We start from the raw sequence: 26,724 nt of genomic DNA on the forward strand, positions 1-26,724 counted from the left end.
GGAAAAAAAGCTTGAAGCCATGAGCCAAGTGTGCCCTACAGGCTCTGAAAGCAAGAGGAAAATAAAAATAACTAAAAGTTTAAGATTTTTTTTAAAAATGACATGATTTTGGGGGCCTGACTCATGATTTCTTTAACATCTTGGAGCTGCTGGCCAGTGAAAATCATTGGTCACTTGTCAACTCAGGCCAGAACGAAAATGGCTTCTGCCCCTGAGGGGGCGGCTATGGCGTGGATACAGACTCCACTGCTGGCCTTTACCAGGTCAATACACCCTCCACTCCCCTGTGCCCTGGGACTAGCCCAGGCCTGGCTGGGACTGAGTTTGGTTCCTGCACTGGGCAGAGCATGCGCGCCGGCTGGACGCGAACCTGCGACTCGAGGGCATGTGGGGAAGCCTCGTTCCTTTAGCGTGAGACGCCCCCAGGCCAAACCCCGCCCGAGCCGCCGGTGTGCATCACGCCCACTGCGCAGGCGCCAGGGCTGCAGCTCCCACCTCCATCTCTCTCGCCTTTCCCCTCCCGCCTCGAAGTAGACGTTCCTAGTCACGTAAGGGACCGAGGGAGGGGGGGGGAAGGGCGGGGCGCCCTGTCAGACAGGCCCGGGAGGAGGCGGTGCCTGGTCGAGGCGATGCATCTCTATTGGACGAGCAAGGAATGGGGCGGTGCGTCCTGCCCGGGAAAGGGCGGGCACGTTGGGCGGGGATGGAAGGGGTTTGTGGGGGACAGGAGAGCGCAGGCGCAGAAGTGCCGGTCGACGCGCGCTGAGGGTGGGAGAGTCGAGCCTCTCTCCCGCAGGCGACTTTCATTAGCGGGTGGGCTGAGCGAGAGGGTGTCTTCCGCGCGCGCCTGCCGCAGCCTCGCTATGGATGCCCAGAAAGTGAGTGGGCGCGCGGGAGACTGGTGTGAGGGAGTGTCGCTGGGGGAGGGGGGGCTGGCTCCCGCCCCCCGCGCGTCCCCCCTCCCCGCCTCTCGGGCGGTAACGGGCCGCGCCCACCCTCACGGGGGGGGCCTCCCCGGCAGGTGTGAGGAGATAGCGGGAATGGCTGCGGGGGGGAGGCAGGTTGGGGTGACTCGCTCTTTGCCCCACCCGAGCCGTGGGGTGGGTCTGGGGGACGCGGCGGGTGTCGGTCACAGCCTTGGGGGCTGTCAGAGGCTTTTGTTCAGCTTTGTGTTGCCGCAAGGCGAAGCTGAGTTGCCGGCGGGGGAAATTGCTGTGTAAGTGCTGGGTATCGGCGGCGGGCTCGCGGAGCAGGGCTCCCTTGGAAGCTGCCTTCAGACGAGAGGGCAGCGTTAGGGTCCCTGCAGCCGGCTGGGTCCCGTGGGACCTGTTGCTAGAGGCAGGGGGGATGCTGAGGTGGAGTGTAGCTGCCCGCTAAACGTAGCTTCCATTAAGTGCGTCTAACTGAAAATCTTCATGTGAGAGGGAATCCATCCTTCTGTCTGTACGCTCTCCATTTCTCTCTCTCTCCTTTGCCGTTTATTCTAACTTTTGTAGCTTTGGAGGAGGCTTTTTCACAGGGAGGTTGTATGAAAACTGTGTAGTATGGCTGACAAGAAACTCCCTTGCGAGGTACAGTGGAGGGGAGGAGAGGAGAGCGGAGCAGCATACATGCGCAACAGTTCCTGGGAAGTAGCAGGTTTCCCTAAGGGATTTGCCTGTACTAGTGAGAAAATAGGACAATGTTTCAGCAGTGGAAGAAAAATTCTTATCAGTAATTTGGTATACTGCAAAATGATCAAGTGTAAGAGAGAGCTACTAGGAAAAAATGCTGGGAAAATAGATGGAAAGTGTTCTGCAGTATTAGTCTGATCCCTCCTACCAGAGGGATGTAAAGGGGTTGTAAACCAACAAATGTAAATGTTGAGTTAACAAAAGACTTAGTATCCTGCTTGTTGGGATGCTAATGGTATGTTATAAAACACCAGTCTGGAATAGATCTCTCTTATTGTGCATTTTGGCCACCAGTAATTAGATTGTTGACATAGGTGAATCCCTCTGTTTACTGTTAATGTGAAACTGCATTGAAGGGGACAAATTAATTATATTTCTTGTATGTTTTTAAAATGTGTCTGTTGGCCACGTTCCCTTCTGTCTCCTTCCTTGCCTGTCCCCCACCCAATCAAATTATTGACCTGCAGAGAAGTGGTTGGGTTAGGAGACTGCGCCAACAGGAAAAAGTTAGCATAAGCTCTGCAAGTAATCTTGACCCAACTTTGTGGGTCCCTGGCCAGGTATCAGGAAGGATTTTTCCCTGCCTCCTCCTTTAGGATCTCACCTAACTACTGGCAGTAGCCCAGAAACACTGGAACTATTGTTAGCTATGAGTTGTACCTTGATTTTTTGGGGGCTTGAAAAACTTCACACACCTATTGTTTGGATGACTAAGCTTACTACTTTGAAATATGCAGATGAGAAATGCTACCACATAACTGGTTGTTAAGCCAGCTCTGTGGTAGACTCTTGTCGGGGTGCTCTCACGGGGGCCTTTTGGTTGAAGAGGTAAGGGGGTGAACTTCTGTAAGTCTTCCTCATTAAATGTTGTATAAAATTGAACCTCCATCCACCTTTAGTTGCTGGAAGAGAAAAGGAATTATTCTCTTCTCCCCTCCCCCAAGCGGTGGGAGTAGGGGAGAGGGCCTCTGCTATTCTACTGATTCTCCCAGTCTTAAGTAGTGGCTTCTGCTTTACCCTTTTCTGGAGCCTTTTTATTTTGGGTGGTCCTCTCAGTGCCTGTCTCTGCTAGTCAGAGCTTTTCCAAACAGTAGCATTCACATGACTTCTAAGTTTCACTGCTGCCCCATGGGGTTCTGCATAGTATCCTTGAAACTGACCATAGGTATTGTTAATCTCCCTTTGGTGCTGCTTGGAGAAGCTATGAACAGTAGCAGAAATATTACAGCTATCTTCAGACTTGAGGAGGGCAGTAGCTTGGTTTATGCTTCGTTCACATTTGGAAAGTTACCTTTGAAATCGTAATGTCTTGAAACCTCATTCTTAAATGAAAGGTTTTGCAGAGGCTCAGACTCAGAGCTAGACCCATACTTGCTAGGGCCAAATGAATAACCTTATGTATATTTCATTAATATTTGAGGTGTTCAGTTGCTATGTGAGTGCCATAGAAATGCATATAAATCAAGTGTCCTTTAGGAAGGGACATCTTGTGTATCTGTAAACTTACAAAATATCTTGTCATGTCTATTACTGTATATTTGTAGTGTAGTATGACAGACTTGCTTGTGAAACTTTAGATACACAAAATGTATTGTCTTTTTGTTAATCCCATCTAATGGAGTCCGCTTTACGAGTCCTCTCTCTCTCCAGAGTGCTCTGTTCAATGCTATGTCCTCTAGTCTATTACACCACATTCTAATGTCGTCTTTTATGATATTCCACTGTGACGCTTTGGAGTTTCACCTAGACCAGTAAAGTGTCACCTACAACCTTACGTGCTTCTGTACTGTGCAACTTTGACTCAGAGGCCTGACACCAGCCACCTGCATACAGCACAGTGACCTCACTCTGGCTTCCACCAGCCTGGTTACTCCATGCAGGGTGATACTAACTGCCCCTCTGGTCCTATGTCTACCCAAAACTGTCTCCCATGCAGTGCTCAGCCTTTCTCTAAAGGACCAGCAAATTTGATATGGTTTTATGAGTACTACAATGAGAAGACCATACACAGCATCAGCCTGTTAGTTTGACTGTGGATTTTACTCTTTCAGTTTAAAACGCTCCACTGAGATTCCTTATTAACAAAGGGCAGATACTTAAATGATACCAAACAGAAGGAATTGGGATAGAAAAGGTTCCAAATAAACAAAAGTGAAAATATGTTTGTGATAAATGGGGGGGGGGGGTAGCTCCCTTTTGTGGACACTCAGTTGGCTATGGAATCCCTCTTGGTGGTGGTTCTCTGCTTCCTTTACCTGTAAAGGGTTAACAAGCCCACAAGTAAAAGGAAAGGAGTGGGCACCTGATCAAAAGAACCAATGGGAGGGCTAGAACTTTTTAAAATGCGGGGGGTAGGGGGGGAACAAAAAACAACCCACAACCTTCCCTTTGTCTAGGTGTTGTGATTCTCTGGGGCAAAAAATGGAACAGGGAGCAGTTATGCAGTGAGAAGCTTAAGCCAGATATGAAAAACCATCAGATAATACCTAGAGATTGCTTATCTGAAACCCCAGATATGTAAGTAAACTAGGGAATGTCTAGAAAAACACATTAGGTTTATTTCTGTTTGTTTAGTATTGGCTTGTGGACTCCTCTGTGCTAACCCCAAATACTTTTGTTTTGCTTTTAACCTTTAAGCTGGACCTCAAGAAGGTTATTCTTGAGGATTAAATTTTGTAAGTGGGTTTTTTTAAAATCTAGCAAAAGCCTAAGTTCCAGATGTATTTTCTTTTTTTTGTTTTTAATAAAATTTACCTTTTTTAAGAACAGGATTGGATTTTTGGTGTCCTAAGATGTTTGTGCATATGTTCTTAAATTAGCTGGTGGCAACAGCTGATTTCCTTTATTTTTCTTTCTCCGCTCTTCCCCGGAGGCGGATGAAAGGGCTTGAGGGTACCTCACAGGAAGGAATTCCGAAGTGTGCCTTTCTGATTTCAAAGGATATGTGTTTTTTGCATTTGGGTGGTGGCAGCGTCTATGTATCCAAGGTCAGAGAAACTGTAACCTTGGGAGTTTAATACAAGCCTGGAGTAGCCAGTATTAATTTTTAGAATCCTTGCAGGTCCCCACCTTCTGCACTCAAAGTGCCAGAGTGGGGAATCGGCTTTGACAGTGCTTCTAATGCTTAAAAGCCAATTTAACAAGCTGGAATCTTTGATTTTTCTCACCATAGTCCATTTTAACAAGTCTTCTAGCAGGGCTGGCTAGTCCTCAGGCAGGATCCAACTCCGATCTCAAAGTGCTTGATATCTTTGTTTCTTCAGGTGAAGAATGCCAAAATGGCTTGTTTTCTCCATTCATATTCTCAAGGTTCATCCTTGTTTCCAGGGGGCTCAGCTTGCTGTGTCCACCAGAGAGCTGATGCCATGTGTTTTTGTTTGTTTTTGTTGTCTCCTCCTCTTTGATGGCTTTGTTTACATTTTATGTAAATGTACTTCATTGCCTCTCCTTGATCAATTTACATTGGAGACAATACAAGTAGGTGGAGCCACGTTCCTTGGTCTAACACGGGGTGCCTTAAGCCCTACCACATTTTAAAAACATTTCCAGCACATTTATAATTTTTATATTAACAATACATAATCTCACAAGAATACTAATTGGTGAGTTGCTAGTTTTTCAAGGATATATTACAAGACATCCTTTAAATCAATATAATAAGTATGTGGGGTGCACTGAGCTGATCGGGTCAGCTGAGACTCACTGCTACATATCAGAAAGCCCAATGCCATCTTCTCATGAGGGTAGGTTATAGTTTTGCCAATCGCTTCTTGGGTTGGCCTCTTTTTCCTTCTATCTTGATGGGTTGGTCTTACCCACATAGTTGTCAGGACTGTGCTTTACACAACCAAACCATTTGAGCCTGCACTCCCTCTATACAAAATGTATCCAATCACATCATGTAACTCATGGGCATTAATGTGCTATTCAGAGGCACTAAATCTAATTCTTAAATTACACTGTAATTAATTTGCTATGAACAGATTGTTAGCGTACAATATTAACACATCTAAACCTTATCTTAGGACTTCAGTGACTCCATGAACATGTACTAATTGGGGTACTAAGCCTACTAGCCAGAAGGAAGTACAAAAATGAACGGGCTCACCAATGACATCCAGGACAATGCCTGATAAACACAATGCTTACCTTCTGTGCAGTGTTGTTTGAATCCCCTTCTGTGGGGAATTAGCCAAGGGGCTTCCCTGCAACTTGCTTGTTAGGCCATTCTCCGATGGGATGTAAGCCTCTACTTTTGCTCATAGCCAGGTCTACACTAGAAACTTGCATTGGTATAACTATGTTGCCCAGGGCTGTGAAAAATCCATACCCCTGAGCGACACAGTTAAACCAACCTAACCCCTGATGTAGACAGTGCTAATTCTCTCATCAGCATAGCTACTGCCTCTGGGGGAGGTGGACTAACTGTGTCAATGGGAGAAGCCCTCCTGTTGGCATACTAGCATCTTCACTGAAGATCTTCAACTGTGCCACAGCAGCCTTTTAAGTATAGATTGGTCCTCTGTTTTCCTACAATTCATCTTAATGAAATTATGGACAGCAGAAGAGAGGCTGGAGCTGCCAGCCTTCGGAGATGAGCTGCAGTCTGCTTCATCTTGCATTTTACTATTCATTTGGACGATTATTTGCAAACAAAATACTAGCTGCTGACTTCTAGCTCTTTTTTATTTGAAATTGATGGCTTGGGCCCCAACACCTGCCAAGGAAAGCTACTCACTCCATTAGTGGATTTTTCAGCCTTTGCCTTTTTTCACCAATATGAGGAAAAATATATGGTTAGGATTAAAGTTAGCTGAACTTCATGGTATTCCTTCCTGCTTGATGAAACTGAAACTGTAGCCTTGAAAGTTTTATGTACTATTTCTAATAGTCTTGCCGATCCTTGTTTCTCCTCCTGTTCCCTCTCCCCCCCCCATTAGTCCTAACTCTAGGATCATTGGCACAATCTTGTTTATGTTGAGACAACTGTTAGCAAGTAGAAAATGGGAGTGATACATTGTTTGTATTTTAGGAGTGGCTGTGCAAAGGACTTTATTTGAATGTTACCTAGATAGACCTTTGCCTTCAGGTAAATTCAGACTTTATTGTACATGGCTATAAAATGTTTTTCAAACGGCAGAACCAACAGGATCTCATAAATCCAAGTCAAGAGGATTGGGAGTTTTCTGACTCATCCATACTGATGGTTATGTTTATAGGATCTAAGGCTTAGCTGTGGGCTTGTCTGACACAAGCACAATTGCTCCTGGTCAGTAGTGAACCAGAAAGCAGTTGGTAGGATTAGACTGTCTGAGGGAATAACTTAAAAACAACTTTGTCCATAATACTCCTATATAATACTTTAATCAATGGGAAACCTTCTATTCTAAACCAAGTGGTGGAAACATTCATAACAGTAATTTGAGGGAAGTAATGGATCCTGGTACACATCACCATAGCAATTTGACTGTCCTTATTGAAGAGTAATAAAAATTGGAAAGATTTGTCAACTGTATGCAGTTGCACACAATTAACCAGAATAGTATTGCATGACTACCTCATGCCAACTCTTGATAGGTGTAAAGGTAAACTTTCCAAACTTGAAATTGGAAGGTATCTTTTCCTAAGGGCCTTCTGGCAGGAAGCAGGGACTGTAGATAGCTTGCTGATTTTTTTTCCACTGAAACACTGATCAGTGATGTATCTCATATTAAAATCCTTAGAGTGCAGGTAGGTGGATACTAGTATAATTCAGTTCTTAGTGTTCTCCATAGCTTACCTTTCAATATTCTATTGAACTGGATGTTGGCATACCCTCTAGAGATAGTGGACAGCATCCCACCAGTTTTAGTTACCCGAGTGCTATACCACAAGGTTGATCAGCTGACTTGTTTCTAGGCAGTTACCCAGTTCCAAGTTTTTTTTTAAATATTTCTGAGGAACTGGAGAATCATACACACACTTTATTTGTGAGATCAGAAATAATAAATTTTCCTGTGATGAATTTGTAGAATGAATTAAGGATGGGACTAGGAAGAAATGTTAGTTTAAACACAGTTGCTTATATACCAACTTCTGTTAACAGCCAAGCCAAAAACACTGAACTTTTAGCCACGCTTTATACAAATTACATGATCAAATGTGTAAAGGAGTAGAAAAGACTTCTTAAAATAAGGAAAAAGCCATATACCTTGGTGGAACACCTCTTAGATAGCGTTTCTCAATGCGGCAATCGTGGCTGCATGCTGCTACTAGGGGCTTTTCGTGTGTCCCCAGCCTCTCCTGGGTGGTGATATGGGAGGGCGGTGGGGCAAAGCAACGGCCCCTCCTAGGGCTGCCAGTAGGGGTTGGGTCTTGTCCCCCTCTGGGGCCACAAATGTTGGAAGAGCAGGCAGGCGGCGGGGCTCGGGTTTCAGATTTGGGGTGGTCAGGCAGCAGACTCCAGCTGTGTGGTGGCGGGCTTCATCCCCTGGCCCCAGGCTCGCCCCCAGCCATTGCTCAGGGCTCTAGTCCCTGGACTCACCGCCACATAATCCCTGACCCTGAGCTGCCTCCCTTCCCACCTCCACATCCAGGGCTTAATTTGTCCCCCAGCTTGCCAGGGCTGAGTAAGTCTGTTGTGAAAAATATTTGTATGTCTGTTAATATCACTTTTCGCTGCCTCCTTGCTAGCTACTAAGTCTGCTGAAGTGATAGTAACAAAGTACAAATATCTGTTTTCACACAGACAGACTTAGTAGCTAGCAAGTCTTAAAAAAAATAAGCAACCACATAAAGCAAAAGAAACAACAAAAAGGGACAAGAATATGCAAAACACATTGTTTGTTTCTATTCTGTTGAGGTCAAAGAACAGAGAAAATTGTACATCATTTTTATTTGAGTCTGCAAAAAACCTACATAAATATGCACATATATGTCCAAATAATTAACTTGAGGGGAGGAAAAAAATTACAATGAAGTATTTTAGGAAAAATTTGCAGAGCGGCTACCAGCAATAGTTGGTGGCCACACACTGAGGGCACCAAAAAATTTCTTGTGAGAACCCCTGTCTTAGATTTCACATCTTTGACTGTTTTGGGCCTTCCTAGCTTTAACAAAACGTTGTCGTTTTGAAACAAAACTCTAATTTCACATTAGGACTTGAATCCATGTTTGTATTGTCTTTGGTGTTGCAGTGGGAAGTGGTGATAGGCAGACAAGGTTTTCATTCAGTAATAAACATTCTTTGGGGTAGCAAACTATTTAAAATGGCTCACAAGATAGAAAATTATATATAATCTTTATACAAATATTGAATTCGCTTTTGAATTTCTTTGTAATCCCAGGAAGCTCTACAAAGGATTATCTCTACTCTGGCGAACAAAAATGATGAAATCCAGAACTTTATCGACACACTGAGCCATACGTTAAAAGGTGTTCAGGTACATGTGTTAATATCTGCAAATCATTATATTTGCAAATGTGATGAAGTTGAGGGGTGGGAGGTCAGTCAGACTTGGATTATTGATGCTCACTTAAAAATATTCTTGGTGTCTAAAGAGCTGCTATTGACAATTCTTAAAACCAAAAAGGAAAGCTGTTGTGGTGGTTTTTCTGTTTATGGGTGATTCTACTGAAAGTAAAATGCAAGTATAAATTTCAATTCTGAAACTGAAAAATCCCTGTTTTTGTGAAATGCTGAGACTGGACTCAACTATAGGGAAGAGTCTAAATGATTTTGAAGCTTCTGCCACCTTGTGTGAAGTGGAAGTTGTGGTAGTTGTGTGTGAACTTTTTTCCTAGTTAAATCCAGATCACATTCTTCTGAAAAGCCAATATTCATGTGACATGTTGAGATTTCTTTGGTCTGAGCATCAACACTTGTCTTGCTTTTCAGGTTAGTGCTTTTAAATCAGTAAATTGGAAGATAACAGACTGTCAGACTTGTGTTGTATCTTTACCCCTTCTCTCAGTCTAAAACAAGGATTAATTTTTTTCTAATTTATCTACTGCCTGATGCTTATACCTCTGTGCTCTTTGCTCAGCATTGGTATGTCTGTAACACTGTAAATCTAAAAGCAAGTTTCTTAAGTAGTGGCAAATAAAACCAATTGCTGCTCATAGAACTAGGTAATTACATTTGTGTGTGTGAGAACTACTAGTTTTTTGTGTGTGAGAGCTTGAGACTCATGACAATGAGAGGTTTGTACTATTGGATAACTAATGTTTACACATACCTGTGTGCTGTGCAGGATTCTGTTTGTAGCATTGCTGACATAACCAACTGGTGGCCTGTAATATTCTAAATTCTCTAGTCTGCTTAAGAGAGGCCCACCATACAAATTGCATCATGACTAGCAAATTTTTATGAGATGGGGTAGCATGACAACATGCAGAGTGATCATTGCAAATTGTAGTTGGGAGGGGGGCGGTGGGCAGGGAAGCTTTCACTCTAGAAGACTGCATCACTATTCTTGCACAACTAAAACACAGTTACGATTCTCTTCTTAGGCTAATTCTTCTAATGTAATTGCTGAGCTGGATGAGGAATTTGATGGTCTGTATTCTATACTGGATGAGATGAAGGAAAGTATGACCAACAGTATTAAGCAAGAACAAGCTCATAAATCTCAAGAGCTACAGGTAATTACATACATCTGAAAGTTTTTTGAAGTACTAAGGATGTAATTCTTGACAAATTAGCTAGTTTTAGTCAACGCAAAATGATTTTGCAGCAAGTATTTATAACAAATGTTTACTCCTAGCTAAGGTGTGTGTTCTATCTTAATTACTTGGCTTTCATTGCATAAGTCCCTCAAATTTTTAAATATATTTAACTCACATGGATGTTGAGTATAAGGAAGTGCTGTTCCCCCATTTTACTGATGGAACAGAGAAGCTAAGTGACATGCTGAGGGCCACACAGGCAGATTGTAACAGACCTAGGAATTGAATCCAGGTCTCAAGTCCTAGGCTAGCACCTACTTACTGATCCATACTTCCTCCTCCTTGCTCTTTACACATAAGGCGTTATCTGTCCTCCACTGGAAAAGTATGAGGTACTTGTTGCGACACAGTTCCCAATACTTATGTTTTTCTGAAGTGTTGGATATAAGAACAGGTATTCTACAGTTAAACCCTGTGTAGGGGACTATCTTTGGGAGTGGGAGTGGGATGACATATAAACAAAACAACTGACTTTCTGAACTGGACATCAACTTTGTATCCATGACAAACTATTGGAGAAAATAAAGTGTAGCTTTTGGAAAGATAAACATTGGCATATGTTGCAAGGGACTGTGAATCTTATCTTTTTAATTGCTGTTCCTCTAGTTAAAAAACCTTATTGTGTTTAACATTGAATTTGCTTTAAGGAGGACTCCAATGTGGATGGAATGGTATCCTTATTTTCCTTTATTGTGAAAATGTCTGTCTACCTTTTCTCTTCACCCTCCCGCTCTGAAAGGATATGCTCCCCTTACTCCTAGTGTTTTTTGTTTTTTGTTTTAAGTCCTAGACTGTGTTTCTCAGAACAAATTTCCATGGCTCCTTTAGGGGCCTGTTCACTAGTAATATCCATACTCAAAGGTTTGGCAGCTAAACTTGGATTAAATTTCACAAAACAGTTTCCAGAGTACACAGGAAAGAGACATTTTCTGGCTTTATTCTTTAGCACTGCTATGAAATAATAGGGCTGGAAGACCGTTGTGGTCGTTTGCATCTCAATACCCACATCAGCCGCTCAACTTTTGTTCCAGAATTCCTGCAAATAGACTCTGACTAAGGCACTTGATGTGCTTTCTTGTCTTTACTCATTATACTCTTCTAGCCCCCTCATAGCAGTGCTGGCGTTGGAGCTCCGGGACCAAGCCAAGAGGTTTTAACATACAGGTTTTTCCTGTATCCTTCTTAAGCAAGAACTGTAAATTTCATACCAAATACAAGAGCTAGTATTGTCATTTTAGATTTTTTTAGTCTTAAAATAAGTTTAGTTACTGAAGTTCCAGTCAAGAGCCTAATTACATTTATGTAGTGTTTGACTGAGAACAAAGGGTTTTGAAACTGGCCTGGCTGATATTCTTTAGAAAGAGGCAAGTTCTGTATTCTGCAAACTTTTTAGCTTGCTACTCGAGGCTTTTAAGGTCAGAGGCTAACATTTACTCACTGTACAGCATGAGCAGATCTGCTTGGCACTTAACTCTGCCAGAGACTTCCTATAGAACCTTAGGCAAGTCACTTTTCTGTGCCTCAGATTCCTGTCTTAAAAAATGGGGATAATCCTTGTTACTTCACATGTGTGGGTGAAATCACTAATGTTTATAAGGTGTTCAATATTTTAATGGTTGGGGTGGGGTAGCTGTGGAAGCAAACAGCATGTATACCTAATAGGAGTTCTGGTATTTAATTAGACCAGTGCTTTATTTAGACATGTATCACGTCTGATAGTGGCCAGTACCAGTTGCCTCAAAGGAAGGTGCAAGAAATCCCTAACTGGGCTGTCATTGCTCAGATCATGATCTGAAGCAGGAGGGTTTAAATCCACAGTTATGATCATACCATATAGAAAACTTAATTTAAGGAACTTAATTTCATGACCTAACAGAGGGCTTGACATTCTGAAAGCTTGTCTGTCAGTGTCGTACAGTTGAACCAACAACTGTTACCTGAAACCTATGTATTGTATGACTGCACTGCCACTTCTTGATATCCGAAGGAAAAAAGAGGGCCCGTGGAATGTTACTGGTGACTGAATACTTGCAGGTTTTGTCGGCTTGCCTTTCAGGGAAGGTTGTTATAGCTACCAGCCCTGGAAATGTTTATTTTCTTAATCTTCAAATTTGATCACCTTCAATGTCTCATGATTCAAGGAGTTCCATAGTACTTTTTTGGAGGGGGATGGAGAGGAGTTGTGTTTCAGAATAGAACTGCACTTTATGAATCTCCAAAGGCCTACTAAAAGCAGATAAAGGATAATATTGACTATTCTAGATGTACCTTAATTGATAAATCAAATTTTTAGTCAAGACTGCATGCTGGACTCCTTGTTGGCTAACAATGCACTATATAGGTCAACTGTACAAAAGTATAGCTGAAATAATGAAGCTTAGTCTAGGGTAGCAGTTCTCAACTTTAGCAACCTGAGGACCACCACTTTGAAATTTTTCACGGACCCCCAAGCCCTCCACTCAGCCTAAGGCCCCATCCCACACCTTCCCCTCCCTCCCAGTGCCTCCTGCATGCTGCTGAACAGCTGTTCTCCAGTGTGCAGGAGGTGCTGGGAGGGAGGGGGAGGAGTTGAATTGATCAGCAGAGCCTGTGGACCCCCTGGAGTACCCTCACAGACCCCAGTTTGAGAAATGCTGGTCTAGAGTTTAACTGGGTGTGTCTCTTGATTGGAGTTGAGGAAGCAATGTGTCCTAATTTTACTGTCACCAGGAAGTGTTTGTGCTGTATTTACGCAGGCAGTCTTCCTGATACTGTCTGGATTGGAAAACTACCTATTCCATGCCTTTAAATGGGAAGAACTTGTAAGTTGCACAGTCATGTCTGTATAATTAGTAGATTTATTACAGATCTACCAGATATTGTAATGTGAGTGATTTTAATTAACTCTCTTCTAAAGTTGATGTCATCTCACAAGAATATTGAACTCTTCTATAGGCCCATGCTTATAACTGGAACCCACCCTTTAAAACTTGTGTGAGGCTGGAAGAAACACTACTTATTTGTGGGGCCATCTATCCTAATTACACTTGTTTACAACTGACATGACTCCTTCTGTTCCCAAATACTGATGCATCCATCCGGAATGCTAATGCTAGTGTCTGTCTGCTGTATCTTGGCAAATTGTTTAGAGATGCCTTTAGCTAAACACTGCTATTATTGAGATCTGCTTCTATGGCAATATTATGCAATGTTGTGAACTGTGTATCAAAGCTGATATATCAAGAACAGTCACATGTGGGTCAGTGGACAGAAGCTACATTGACTGGCTTGAGGGAAGTTTGCATTAATTCAGTCAGAAATCACAGAAAATTGATATAAACTTTGAGGTCTCAAACAATCTTTTGCTACTAAAGACAGTTACTTAAATCCTAAACTTTTTTTAATAGTCTTACTTAAAAAGTCTAGATGGATTCAACCTCTCACTGAACATCACTCTGCAAAAACTAGTTACATTTATGCAGCATTTGAGATAGGGATGTAAAATGTTAACTAGTAAGCATTAGGCTTGCTGTTAATTGACCTTAACCGTTAACCCCGGTGGACCAGCTGCAGCTGGCCAGAGGGACCTCGGTTAAAGGTTTATCAGTTAAACAATTAAAATTATATAGTTTTTAAACAGATATTTACATCTCTAGTTTTGAGAACAAAGGGCTTTGAAACTGGCATGAGTGTCACTCTTTAGAAAGAGGCAAGTTCTGTATTGTGCAATTTTTTTGGTTTGCTACTGGAAGCTATTCAGGGAAGAGACTTACATTTATTTGCTGTACAGTATCAGCAGATCTATTGGGCACTTGCAGTGCTGTATCCCTAGATCTCAAGGGTGAGTAAGCAGCACATTACAGAGAAATTGATGCAGATTAAATGACCTACACTGCAACAAGTTGATGGCAGAGCTGGGACAAAACTCATGTCTCCCTTGCCCTACCCTTTGGCCTGCAGTTAAGATATTATACACAGTACTAAATTACATTTGAAGGGGTATCTCCATAATATTGAACTAAGATTTTTAAAACTGGAAAGCATGGTTCAAGCCATACTGAAAGCTTTTTAACCATATCTGCAACATACACTTTAATTTATTTGGCACACTCTGTAAAATGTTTACAATTTTTAGTATGTTAAGAGCAGTAGACTGCAGTTATACATTCATCGGGCCTTACGGGTGCCATCTAACTAATTATTTGCTCCTTAGTTTCATAGGGCATAGTACACATCCTTAAGTTTCAGCCGTAGAAACTTACTTAGCTAAGATGTGTCCTGCCAAGAAGGATGCCAAAACCTTTGGGTGGCAGAGCTGATACTCAGTAACATTTATAGTGCAGCTGGGATGAATGTCCAAATTCTGCTGTTCATACTAGTACTCACTATTGTGAAACCCTGGCACCCCAATATTCACCACTATCTTGTAATTAGGATATGTTTTGTACAAAATGTGCCTTGTGAGGTATCATTCTAAAAGTCTTCATCTGCTAGACAGTAATATCTCATTGGATTGTATGTGCTATTGTCATATGTGAAGTTATGAAGTTTGGTTATGTAGGTGTTACTGAACCATGTTGTGGAGGTTGAAAACCCCCACAAACAGTCTTTCAGGTAAAACAATAAAAAGGTCAAACAATATTAATGGCTAATTGAGAAAATGTGCACAAGGATTACCCCCGGAACTGTGTGCAGTAGAAACCTCTGAGATATCGTTGCACAGTGGGAACTGTTTGACCCAGGCCACAGCAAAAGAGCTTTCCAGCAAGTGGGAAGAAGATATACAAGGGGGATAATGACATGATGGTACCTCTCTCCCTACAACAACACACCTGGAAACACCTGAGAGCCGAGGACTGAACTGGGGGAAGTGATGGTCCCAGGCTAGAGGGATTTTTAGCCTGTGTATTTTGTGTTCACACTCCAGAAGGGGGTGCGTGCCTTAGCAACTGGGAGGTGCTTTAATTGAGCCTTCCCATGCAGAGCTGATCTCAGCATCTGTGTGTGAAGCTGCAGCTCGGTGTGTCCCTATCTGTGTGTATGATGGTGAAAGAGCAAGCTCAGAGAGCTTGGCAACTTATCACAGCACCACAGTATGAGAGGGAGTCCAGGCTGGTGGGTCAGGCAGGCTCACTTGTACCCCAGTTCCAAGTGGCACCCCGGAGGGAACCTGTCAAAACTATCTTACCAACTCTCCAAATTTTAATACTTGGAACTCTCTCCTGTTTTCTGACCCTAGAATCAACTTAGCCAATGTAGTAATGCCTTGGAGAATTCTGAAGAACTACTAGAATTTGCTGCACGGTCACTGGACATAAAGGACCCTGAGGAATTCTCAAAGGTAGAAAATTAAACTGCTGTGAATAAGGAAAACACAGTTCTGTTTTCTTAACTTGAATGGGATTTTATCATAAATCTGTCATTACAAACCGCTTAGCGTAACAGTAGTGTAAGAGGAGAGGAATCTGGAAAAGGAGCTAGTGCCTCGAGCCATAGTGCCAAGTTGGCTGTTAAAAGGTAAAAAATCAGTAGCTATATTGGTATATTTTCATTCTAAACTACCCTAGTATTGCTTTTTGCTAACTCCTGGTTTTGATGGGTTGTAACCATGACAGCTGCTATAGCCATTTGATTTAACTGCTGTTTAAAATCTTACATTAGCATCTGTAAGCTCCTCAGGGCAGTTTTTACCATATGCCTTGCAGACCTTCTAATGTATGGGTTTTTTGTACAAATCTCCAGCACAATGACAGTCCAGAGACTGTTTGAGTGATTCGGTGTAGCTAATACAAACAATATATGTACGTTACCATTAACAAACTTACAATTGAGTGGGGGAAATGCACCAAGGGAAAGGTAGAGGAGTGGAAACACAATACAATTGGTAAAATGCTGGCAATCCAGTTACTGCAGCTTCAGATCTATTACTAGGATATCCCACATTTGACTTTGTCAATGTCACGTACCATATTTGTTTTGTACTAACAATGCAGTGAGCCACATCAAATCCAAAACCCAATTACTTGTATTTTCTGCCATTTTAATTTTCACTTGATAACAAGGATACTGGAAATGTTCTAGTAAAAAGGACAATCTTAGTCTTAAAGTGACAGTGTGAGTTCTTGCTTTTCCCCTCTTGAAACCTGTTTGTTTAATTTTTTTCCCCGAAGGACTGACAAGTTAAAAGCTAAATATCTATCTAGTACTTAAAATTTAGGGAGCCTAATACATGATGGCTTATGACTTGTCATTTCTTGACATGTTAAAACTGGGTCAGATCTTAAACAGCTCTTGAAGTATTGTACCCAAAGCTATGTTATAGCTAGAGTCAACTGGAAAGCACACACTTTATTAATGGAAATCATCTTACACTAATTGTAATGACCATTTCTTTTGGCATTTGGATCACAAAGTCTGCAGTATTCAAGGTACCAAGAACAAGTGTAGTCTGCTAGAATCTAGTATTTGTAACTTGCACTGTTAGCCTGGGCTGTAGTCTCCACTTCAGCTCTCTGTGAGCACAGATTTTCATGAGCTGTAGGGCTCTGTTCTGGTCTACATGCTCCCACAGCTATGACAGTGGATTTTTTACTTCATTGAGCTTTAATACTTGGAAGGGGTTGCAGAGGGAGACAAGACTGCCCCTGCCTTTTGAAGTACTCATTTTTAATATTTAAGTACAGAAAAAATGAAGACCTTCTTACATTTAATTGCAGTATGCAAGAGCTAATACCTTGGAAATCTTTTTATTCAAACTAAACCCTTAGTTTAAAAACCAAAACAAAACCCACTAATGAAATCCCCTGGGAAGTAGGGCTGATTTGTAAGCACTTGGCTGCATCTGTTGTGGACACCATTTGTTGTGGACACCATGGTGCGTGCCTTAGCTTATTTTTAGGTTAAAACTGCAATACTATAATTAGGCTTGAGATGAATCCACTTTTTAGGATGTCATGACTATTGGGACTCAGATTTCACTGTAGATACCAATCTTAAGCAACCATCCAAGAGGCTGAGAAACTGCTTGCTTAATGGAAGCATGTTTCTTAAAAAAACAGAATTACAGTCAAGTGTGGAGATATTAGTTGAAAAATACAGTAAAAATTGCATACACTAAATTAGTGCATATCTCCATTGTAGGACTGTGCAATGTTGGTACTTGGCTGAATATTAATGTTGAAGCACTGCAGATCTCTACCTGACATAACAGTATACTATCTTTGCAGAACTTATTCTTTTCGCTGTGGAATATTTATCAGTAAAACAGTGCATCAAGACTGATTCTGTGTACAGCAAGTCTCTCCCCATTTTAGAGATGCATCATAGGCAGTGACTTGATGTAAGTGTTGTTAAATGAAATGGGAGCAGTAGAGTTGCCTGACAAATATTCCAGCCATTGCAATTTTGTTACATTATACAGGGCACAACTTTTACATTTATTTTCATGTGTCCATAAAGTAAAAACTTAAGAGGGGAAGATAGCAACCACATGCTATACTATCAGTAATTGGATATTTATACCTACTTGGGAACCATAGTAATGGTCTGAAGTTCTATAGAGAACTTCATTTAAATGTTTCTACTGTCCTGTCTCAGCTGTAGATGGTCGAAGTGACCCACGTCATATACAGCAATATGAAGCAGGGTTGGCACTGATTTGCGCTCACTGTCCAGTCAAGAACAGTCAAAGACTTTTCTTGCAAGTTTCCTGTTTAATTTTATACACAAACTGCATTTAAACTGATCAAATGTGTCAAGTCTAAATTTAAATGTCTCTTATGGCCACGCTGATGAATTGATGCAAGTCACTATTTTGACATGTTTCACGTTCCTTGCTGAGTAGAGCCAAATACAGTTTTTGTATGGCTAGCCAGCTAATGAGTCATTCAGCTTTCAATAACATGTAAAACCCCATAGAACAGGGGATCTTCTGTTTGTTTTCAGAGTTAATCACTTAATTTGAGAACAGCTATCTCAATGTGGGGGGAGATGTCAAATCCTATTCATGTCTACTGCATTTAAACTATGATTGAGGATGGATTTCTTTTGTCAAAGTGATATTTAGTGAATTAGGCTTCTGTGAATTTTTGAAACAAGCTGAAAAACTTCATCTAAATTGCTCACTGTGAAATTATGAACAGCACTAAAGACAACCATGACTGACAAGGAATGTAGCTAGGAGAAGAGAACTGGATCAACTGCAAAATGTCTCCTAGCATAGTCTGCTGAGCCAGCTCATTAGATCAGCAATTCTCATTTCTAAAATGAGATGTTCATCTTCCTTCTCTGTACAGAAAACTACACTGACCTCTTTCAGGTGTTACTTTTTTTTTTTTTGAAGGGGTAATTGCAAGATTGAGAGCTAAATGTTTGCTTCATTAGAGAAATGACAGGATGGATTCTGGGTCTTCCCTGGAACATTCTTAAATCCTTGTTCTAGGAGAAGTGGTTTGTTTTTTGTTTTCCGTGCCCCCCCTTCAAAAAGTTGATCCTACCTTTTTAAAGGCACAGCTATGAGGAATTGTAAATAAGAGCTGCTACATAAGACCCTACTAGGGTTGCCAAAGTAGGATCTCCTCCCTTGAGGAATGTCGTTGGTCAAACTCTCTATTTTTAGTATACTTTACACAACAGATATTTAGCAAATAAGGGCACTTAGAATGAAATTCACCTTTGCTCAGAGGGTCCTCTGCAGGTATTCTAAATTGAAGTGAAATTCAGCCTCACTGCTTTTTGTAGGTTTAAATAGTCCAACTATGTACAGCATATTGATATTCATCTAGTACAATTACAATCACCATAAGATCCCTTATGTGATATTGTAGTATAATCTCTTTATTACAAGACTTTCCATTGGAGACATTATTGGTTTGATAGGAAAGATATTTTTATGTAAACATGTTTGTAATTTACAAAAACCTTTCTCTTAGGTTTTGTAAAATACTCTTATGTCCAGAGAAATGTCCTAAGCTTTCTGGTGCTGTTCCTTGAGAGTTAATCCTCCAAAATAAAAATCTCAGTTGAAGGCAACCTCAAACCAACTAGAAACTCTAGGTGAAAGATGAATCCACCCATCTTCTCATTGTTAACTTGTTCAATAACCTTTTTATTCTTAAATGTGACCAGGCCTCCCTGTTTTCAAATGGTAAATTTAAGACTTTGATAGCCGTAGATCAGCCATATTGGTTCTGGGTGTACTACAATAATAGCAGGAAGTTGAGTATTGTGCAACTCCATATATTGGAGCTTCTGAGGAATAGATGGGGAAAATCTACTGTAAAGTAGGATTGAAGAAACAGTACAATAACTTTCAGAGGGAAATTTTCCTTTCCTCTTTGATACCTGTTCTATAAGAAGTTAGGCTTCTGACAGGTTATGGTATGGATAAACACCATTGGCAATAAAACAAGTACTTTACACTATTGATTCAAAAGAGCAGAACCTAAGTAAATGCTGCTGTCTTTGTACTTTTTTCTTTTAAATTTGGAATTATGGATGCAGGAAAGAAATTTAAAGTGATAAACTGGATATCTGCTCTTACACTAGAAGAAAAAGCCCAGTAATTTGGAGTTGGTTTGGTGTGGCTTTTGAAGTTGATTTGCTCTGATCTGACTTATTACAGCATTTCTAACCATTGTGCATTAACACAAGCTTATGGAAAGAAAAATCTTACATCAAAGTGGTAAAATATTGTTTGTGTTTGAATCTGAGCTGCATAGCTGTGGGATTCATAATCTAACTCTTCTTGCATGTTACTGCTGTTGAGACTTGCATGGAAGCACTAATTACCTTCTCTCTCTTCTTCCTGATATGCACCAAGGCTGCCAGACAGATCAAAGATAGGTACGGTACAAAACTTCTTGCTTTGTAATTGTTAATATCTTTTCACGGAACTCAAAAGTACAGTCTTAAAGGGGAACAGTCAACTTTCTAATGCTCTTAGGTATTGCTTACAAGAGTATCACAATTGAAAGATTATATACATTATTTGACAGCATTCCATATAGTCAGTTTCTTACTCTCCCCTGTCTAGCTGGTTAACCTTTCTCCTTTTGTGTGAGTCTTTCACACAGCAACAGGAGGAGGGAAATGGGTAACAACCCAGAAAGTGTGGTGAGAAAACCACGTGGACAGACACGTGGGTGTAAAATTTGAAAACATTTTTTACAATCTATTTTTATCAAGTTGACGGTTTCCCTTAAATTCCTAAATATAGGATTCTGACTTAAAAATTTCTGCAGGCTTAATGATCTGTTTTGAGTGTGAGGGGATGCCTTGCAGCTAGAATCTTTTTCTAGCTAAGTTATTCTAGTGTTGACAAAGAATGTCTTTCTGGTGGTATCACCAGTACTGATGCCAGTGGGTTCACTGCCTGCATTAGTGACTTTTTTTGCCAAGGTGATTTCTTTTTGGATGTGAAGAGTCTTCAACACATACTTAAACCAACTTTTTTAGAGTGGAAAACTTCTAATCTGCCAAGTATTTTATGATGAAACAATGTTAAGGTAAGCACATCTTTCTTCTGGACCAGGACAATCTATTCAAAACATGCCTAGCAAACTCAGGTATATCAGTGGGTCTCAATGGAGACTGGAAGCACTTTTAAAACTTTTAGACACAAGCTGTAGTCAGCATGTGGAAGACCAGCCCGACCAAGAGTTTCCAGAATATGTTGCTTCCACTGACCCAGCAGGTTGGCTGTTGAGTAAAACATTTCCATGAGAACTAACAAGTTAATTGCCAAAGAAAAAAAGCTAGTTTCATGCTGGAATTTGTGTCCAAGGTAAACTCAGTGTTGATTGCTATGGGAAACTAAGCTTTCTATCCAAGCCCAAGCAGAAATAGAGAACCCTTAGTAGAAAGAAATTTAGGAATGGTGGTGGCAGAAGTTTTGTTTAATGTGCTTCGGTTCTTTGAACAGGAGCACGCCTCCGGTTATCCCTTCCAAGCTCATGAAGCTACTCTAGCAGCATTCAGCCACTCTGCTGCAGCCAGTTTGAACAGTGAATCTCTATACAGCTGTTCTGTTGGCCAGACATGCAGAAGTTTCACAACTAGGTTGTAGTTATAGGAAGTTTCTGCTTGGACAACTTGTAACTATTGACAACACAAGGTTCTGTTAAGGTCAATCAAGCTGTTGTACTTTTGGAGCTTAGTCTGTTGGCTGAGCAGTGATAGCTGTGGGTCTGCTAGTGATGCACGCTGGAAAGTTGGTGATGGGGAAAATTCAAGTACTTCTGACTTAGTTGTGAGCTACAGGGCTATGGTATTGGATATTGAGCTGCTGGTCAAATTAAATCCTATTTTTGACTCTTGGGTACCGCCACTTGGAATTAGTAGTTTTTAGGATTACCAGCAAGCTGTAAAATTCTCTGCAGGAAATGCTACTTTTTTTTAAAAAACTTTTGAGGATGTTCCAGTCAGGCTGCAAACTTAGAAAGAATGTAAGTCTAAAAATGGATATGGTCAAGAAGTAAAAACTCAAAACATGGATAACTGACACCACTTCACCATCTGGTCAAGACGAGATAGTTTAAGTACTCCAGTAGCGGGTATATAATCCCGTTCATTCAGAGATTGTTTGAGAGGCCCCTGTCAGTTTCTGAGATTTAACTATTTCACAGCTATCGCAATCCTGAATAATTTTCATAGAGTCTAAAACTGATGGCTTACAGTTCTAAAATTCCATCTTTAGGAATTCATGTTCTTATTATAAACATTGATACTTTAGTTCTCTTGTCCTCAAATTGAAGCTGTAATCTCTGATTTCTCTCCACTGTTTAGGAAGGTTGGCATAAAATTAAGTTTAAGTAGGTATCTAAGGTTATTGTGGCGTGGGTCAGAGTTGGAATTGATCTTGTAATAGCTCAAAGTTTAGTAACCTTTTGAACTGGAATATCTTCCACTTTTGATTTCCACACTATTTTTGGCAATGAAATGGCCACAGTGTGTCTGCTCTTTTCAATGCCAACTACATTGTCCTTTTCCCCCGGCAACCTGTCATCCTCTGTACTCTTTGCTTTCTCCATCAAGTCTCTAGGATCTGTTGCTGCTTTTTCCTCACTGTCTCCACTGCTAAAACCCTTTTTTGTGCTTCATTCACTCACTATTGTAACTGTAGTTTCAGTAAGACTGGCTCTTTTCATGGGGAGTGTATGGGAAGAAGTGTTGCTCCTGTTCCTTCACAAAAACACTTAAGAATCCGATTTGCTAGCCACTTCTCAGATGTCACAGATCCCTGGGTGTGAATTTGGTAAAAATGCTTCTTTTGTCCAACTTTTGATTTCTGAAACAGCATGTCATTAGTTACTACTTTTCAGAACTTGATTTTTCTTCAGTTTTTCATTTTTTTTTTAAAAAAATGGGTGGGATAGAGTGAACATTTGATTTCAGAAGTGCATTTGACAGATGGACAACACTCCAGGGTAATGCTGTACAACTTTGTATGTTATAAGGTGCTAAAGACCTAGCTGGAAGGCACTTAGGCCATGTCTACACTACGAAATTAGGCCAAATTCCTAGAATTTGGTTTTGTAGAAAGCATTTTTATACAGTCAATTGTGTGTGTCCCCACACAAATGCTCTAAGTGTACTTAGTCAGTGGAGTGCGTCCACAGTACCGAGGCAACTGTCGACTTGTGGAGCATTGCACTGTGGGTAGTTATCCCACAGTTCCCGCAGTCTCCTCCCCCATTTGAAATCTGGGTAGAAATCTCAATGCTTGATGGGGCAAAAACGTTGTCACGGGTGGTTCTGGGTACATATAGTCAGGCCCCCCTTCTCTCCCTCCCTCCGTGAAAGGAACGGCAGACAATTGTTTCGTGCCTTTTTTCCTGGGTTATCCGTGCAGATGCCATACCACGGCAAGCATGGAGCCCGCTCAGCTCACTGTCACTGTATGTCTCCTGGGTGCTGGCAGATGTGGTACTGCATTGCTACACAGCAGCCGCTCATTGCCTTTTGGCAGCAGACAGTGCAATATGACCGTAGTCATCGTCGACATACTCTGGGGGCTCTTTTAGCTGACCTCGGTGAGGTGGGTCGGGGCTCTTGGGCAAACATGGGAGTGTCTCAGCCAGTTCATTTCCCTTTTAAGTTTCTTCTCATGGGGATTCAGTCGTGCTGGCAGTCCTACTGCACTGTCTTCTAATGAGCAGCCAGGAGACGACGATGGCCAGCAGTCGTACTGCACCGTCTGCTGCCGGCAAGATCTATAAAGATAGATGAAGTGGATCAAAAGAAGAAATAGACCAGATTTGTTTTGTATTCATTTTCTCCTTGCTCCCTCCCTCTGTGAAATCAATGGCCTGCTAAACCCAGGATTTTGAGCCCTATCCTTGAGGGAGCCATTCTGTTTCTCCTTGATGCAAAGTCATCCCCTTCGTTGATTTTAATTCCCTGTAAGCCATGTTGTCAGTCTCCCCTCCCTCCGTCAGAGCAACGGCAGACAATCATTTTGTGCCCTTTTCCCTGGATTGCCCGAGCAGACGCCATAGCACAGCAAGCATGGAGGCCATTCAGCTCACCGCAGCAGTTGTGACCATTGTAAACACCTCACGCATTATCGTACAGTTTATGCAGAACCAGCACCTGAGAAACCAGGCGAGGAGGCAAAGGCAGTGCAGTGATGAGGACATGAACACAGAATTTTCTAAAACTGCGGTCCCCAGCAATTTGGAGATCGTGGTGGGCAGGTTTATGCTGTTGCAACGCCGATTGTGGGCCTGGGAAACAAGCACAGAGTGGTGGGACCGTGTAGTGTTGCAGGTTTGGGATGATTCCCAGTGGCTCTGAAACTTTCGCATGCGTAAGGGCACTTTTATGGAACATTGTGACTTGCTTTCCCCTGCCCCAAAGCGCAAGAATACCAAGATGAGAGCAGCCCTCACAGCTCTCAAGCGAGTAGCAATAGCCCTGTGGAAGCTTGCAACGCCAGACAGCTATCGGTCAGTCGGTAATCCGTTTGGAGTGGACAAATCTACTGTGGGGGTTGCTGTGATGCAAGTAGTCAACGCAATCATTGAGCTGCTGCTATCAAAGGTAGTGATTCTAGGAAACGTGCAGGTCATAGTGGATGGGTTTGCTGCAATGGGATTCCCTAACTGGTGGGGCTATAGACAGAACGCATATCCCTATCTTGGTATCGGACCACCAGGGCAGCCAGTACATAAACCACAAGGGGTACTTTTCAATGGTGCTGTAAGCACTGGTGGATCACAAGGGATGTTTCACCAACATCGACTTGGGATGGTTGGGAAAGCTTCATGTCGCTCGCGTCTTCAGGAACTCTGGTCTGTTTAAACGGCTGCAGGAAGGGATTTACTTCCCAGACCAGAAAATAACTGAGGATTGTCATAAATATAAAGGGAAGGGTAAACACCTTTAAAATCCCTCCTGGCCAGAGGGGGGAAAACCCTTTTACCTGTAAAGGGTTAAGAAGCTAGGATAACCTCACTGGCACCTGACCAAAATAACCAATGAGGAGACAAGATACTTTCGAAGCTGGAGCGGGGGAGAAAACACAGGTTCTCTCTGTCTGTGTGATGCTTTTGCCAGGAACAGAAAAGGAATGGAGTCTTAGAACTTAGTAAGTAAGCTAGCTAGATATGCATTAGATTCTGTTTTGTTTAAATGGCTGATAAAATAAGCTGTACTGAATGGAATGTAGATTCCTGTTTTTGTGTCTTTTGGTAACTTAAAGTTTTGCCTAGAGGGATTCTCTGTTTTGAATCTGATTATCCTGTAAGGTATTTAGCATCCTGATTTTACAGAGGTGATTCTTTTTACCGTTTCTTCTATTAAAATTCTTCTTTTAAAAACCTGATTGCTTTTTCATAGTTAAGATCCAAGGGTTTGGGTCTGTGTTCACGTATGCAAATTGGTGAGGATTTTTATCAAGCCTTCCCCAGGAAAGGGGGTGTAGGGTTTGGGGAAGATTTTGGGGGAAAGACGTTTCCAAGCAGGCTCTTTCCCTGTTATATATTAGACTCTTGGTGGTGGCAGCAATAAAGTCCAAGGGCAAAAGGTAAAATAGTTTGTACCTTGGGGGAGTTGTAACCTAAGCCTGTAAAAATAAGCTTAGGGGGTTTTCATGCAGATCCCCACATCTGTACCCTAGAGTTCAGAGTTGGGAAGGACCTTGACATGGTGGCAGAGTGGTGGGATTACCTTGAAATCATTTTGAGATCAATTTGAGGTTTTTGTTTTTGTTTTTTTTTTTGAACAAGAAGCACAGATTTTAAAAAGGAATTTTTTTTTTCCTTTGGGCTGCTGGAAAGCAGGTTTTTAGCAGAAAGCAATTAGTTTTGTCTCTGCTTGGGGGCCAGAGCAGAGACAAAAGGGAATTGTCTTTTATGAGCTGGAGTTTTCTCTACCTAAAGGCAGGGTAGTTAACCTCCTGCAGGGAAATTCACAAGTCTTCACAGACCTGAAGTTCGTGTGTGTGTGTGTTTTTGTTTTGTTTTTTTTTTTTAACCTAAGAGCAGCTAGAGGGGTTTTCTGTCTATTTGCCTGGAGACAAAGGTGTTAGGTTTTTTTAAGGATTTTTCTGTAGGCTGACAACCACTGTCAGAGAACATAGATATCCAATTACAGCACAACCTATTTTGTTTGACAAGCCAAGTTTTTTGCTTGCTTGTTTATTTCTAACTCTTGGGTGTGAAGTTAGTTAAAAACCGAGGCAAACATGACAGAAACCAAGGCACAACACAAATTGGAGTTAACCAGACTGGAGGCAGCGAAAGAGGCAGAAAAAGCCCTAGAGGCTGCCCACAGGAGAGCTATGGAGGCAGAAAAGAACCAAGAGGCTGCTCACAGGAGAGCTATGGCGGAAAAGGAAAAAGAGAGGAAGCATGAACTGGAGATGGAGAAGGTAAGGGCTGAGCAGAATCTACTGGATAACCCTAACAATCCTTCCCCAACAATCCACAAATGGGAGCAGTGATGTCCACAGTATGATGAATCCAGTGATATTGTTGAATATTTTCTCACCTTTGAGACACTGCACTCCATAAAATTCCTGAAGCTCACAAGATGACCACATTGGTTGCAAAATTGACTGGAAAAGCTCTGGAAATATTCAATAAGATGCCTACTGATGAAGCTTCTGACTATAATAAGTTCAAGGATTTGGTTTTAAAGCAATTTCAAATTACCTCTGAAACGTACAGAGTAACATTTCAAACTCTTAAGAGAGCCTGGACTAAGTAATATGGCTTATCTAAACCAGATGAAGGATCTGTTAAATAAATGGGTCCAAGGAAGGGGGGTCACTAGCTTTAATGGAATGTGTGATCTGATGGCTCAGGAGCAATTCCTGAATATGTCCAAGGAGGAAATAAAACAGTGTTTGTGGGATAAGGAAATG

General features: G+C 41.6%; 1 protein-coding gene across 4 annotated transcripts in view; it reads left to right on the top strand.

Annotated features, from left to right (window-relative positions):
- The first annotated feature begins 732 nt into the window (after nt 1-732).
- Nucleotides 733-26,724, top strand: part of FSD1L (fibronectin type III and SPRY domain containing 1 like) — a 63,532-nt gene continuing 37,540 nt past the window's right edge. For 3 of the 4 annotated variants that reach the window (XM_048850672.2, XM_048850673.2, XM_048850674.2), the window contains exons 1-5: nt 733-878; nt 8,999-9,094; nt 10,164-10,295; nt 15,598-15,699; nt 20,179-20,201. In XM_048850672.2, the coding sequence (XP_048706629.1) occupies nt 864-878; nt 8,999-9,094; nt 10,164-10,295; nt 15,598-15,699; nt 20,179-20,201 (368 nt within the window). In that variant the 5' untranslated portion in view covers nt 733-863. Of the gene's footprint in view, nt 879-1,134; nt 1,217-8,998; nt 9,095-10,163; nt 10,296-15,597; nt 15,700-20,178; nt 20,202-26,724 lie in introns of those variants that run through there. The other variant, XM_048850675.2, reaches the window with a different exon arrangement.

This window comes from Caretta caretta, chromosome 5, assembly GCF_965140235.1.
Source record: "Caretta caretta isolate rCarCar2 chromosome 5, rCarCar1.hap1, whole genome shotgun sequence".
Taxonomy (NCBI): domain Eukaryota; kingdom Metazoa; phylum Chordata; order Testudines; family Cheloniidae; genus Caretta; species Caretta caretta.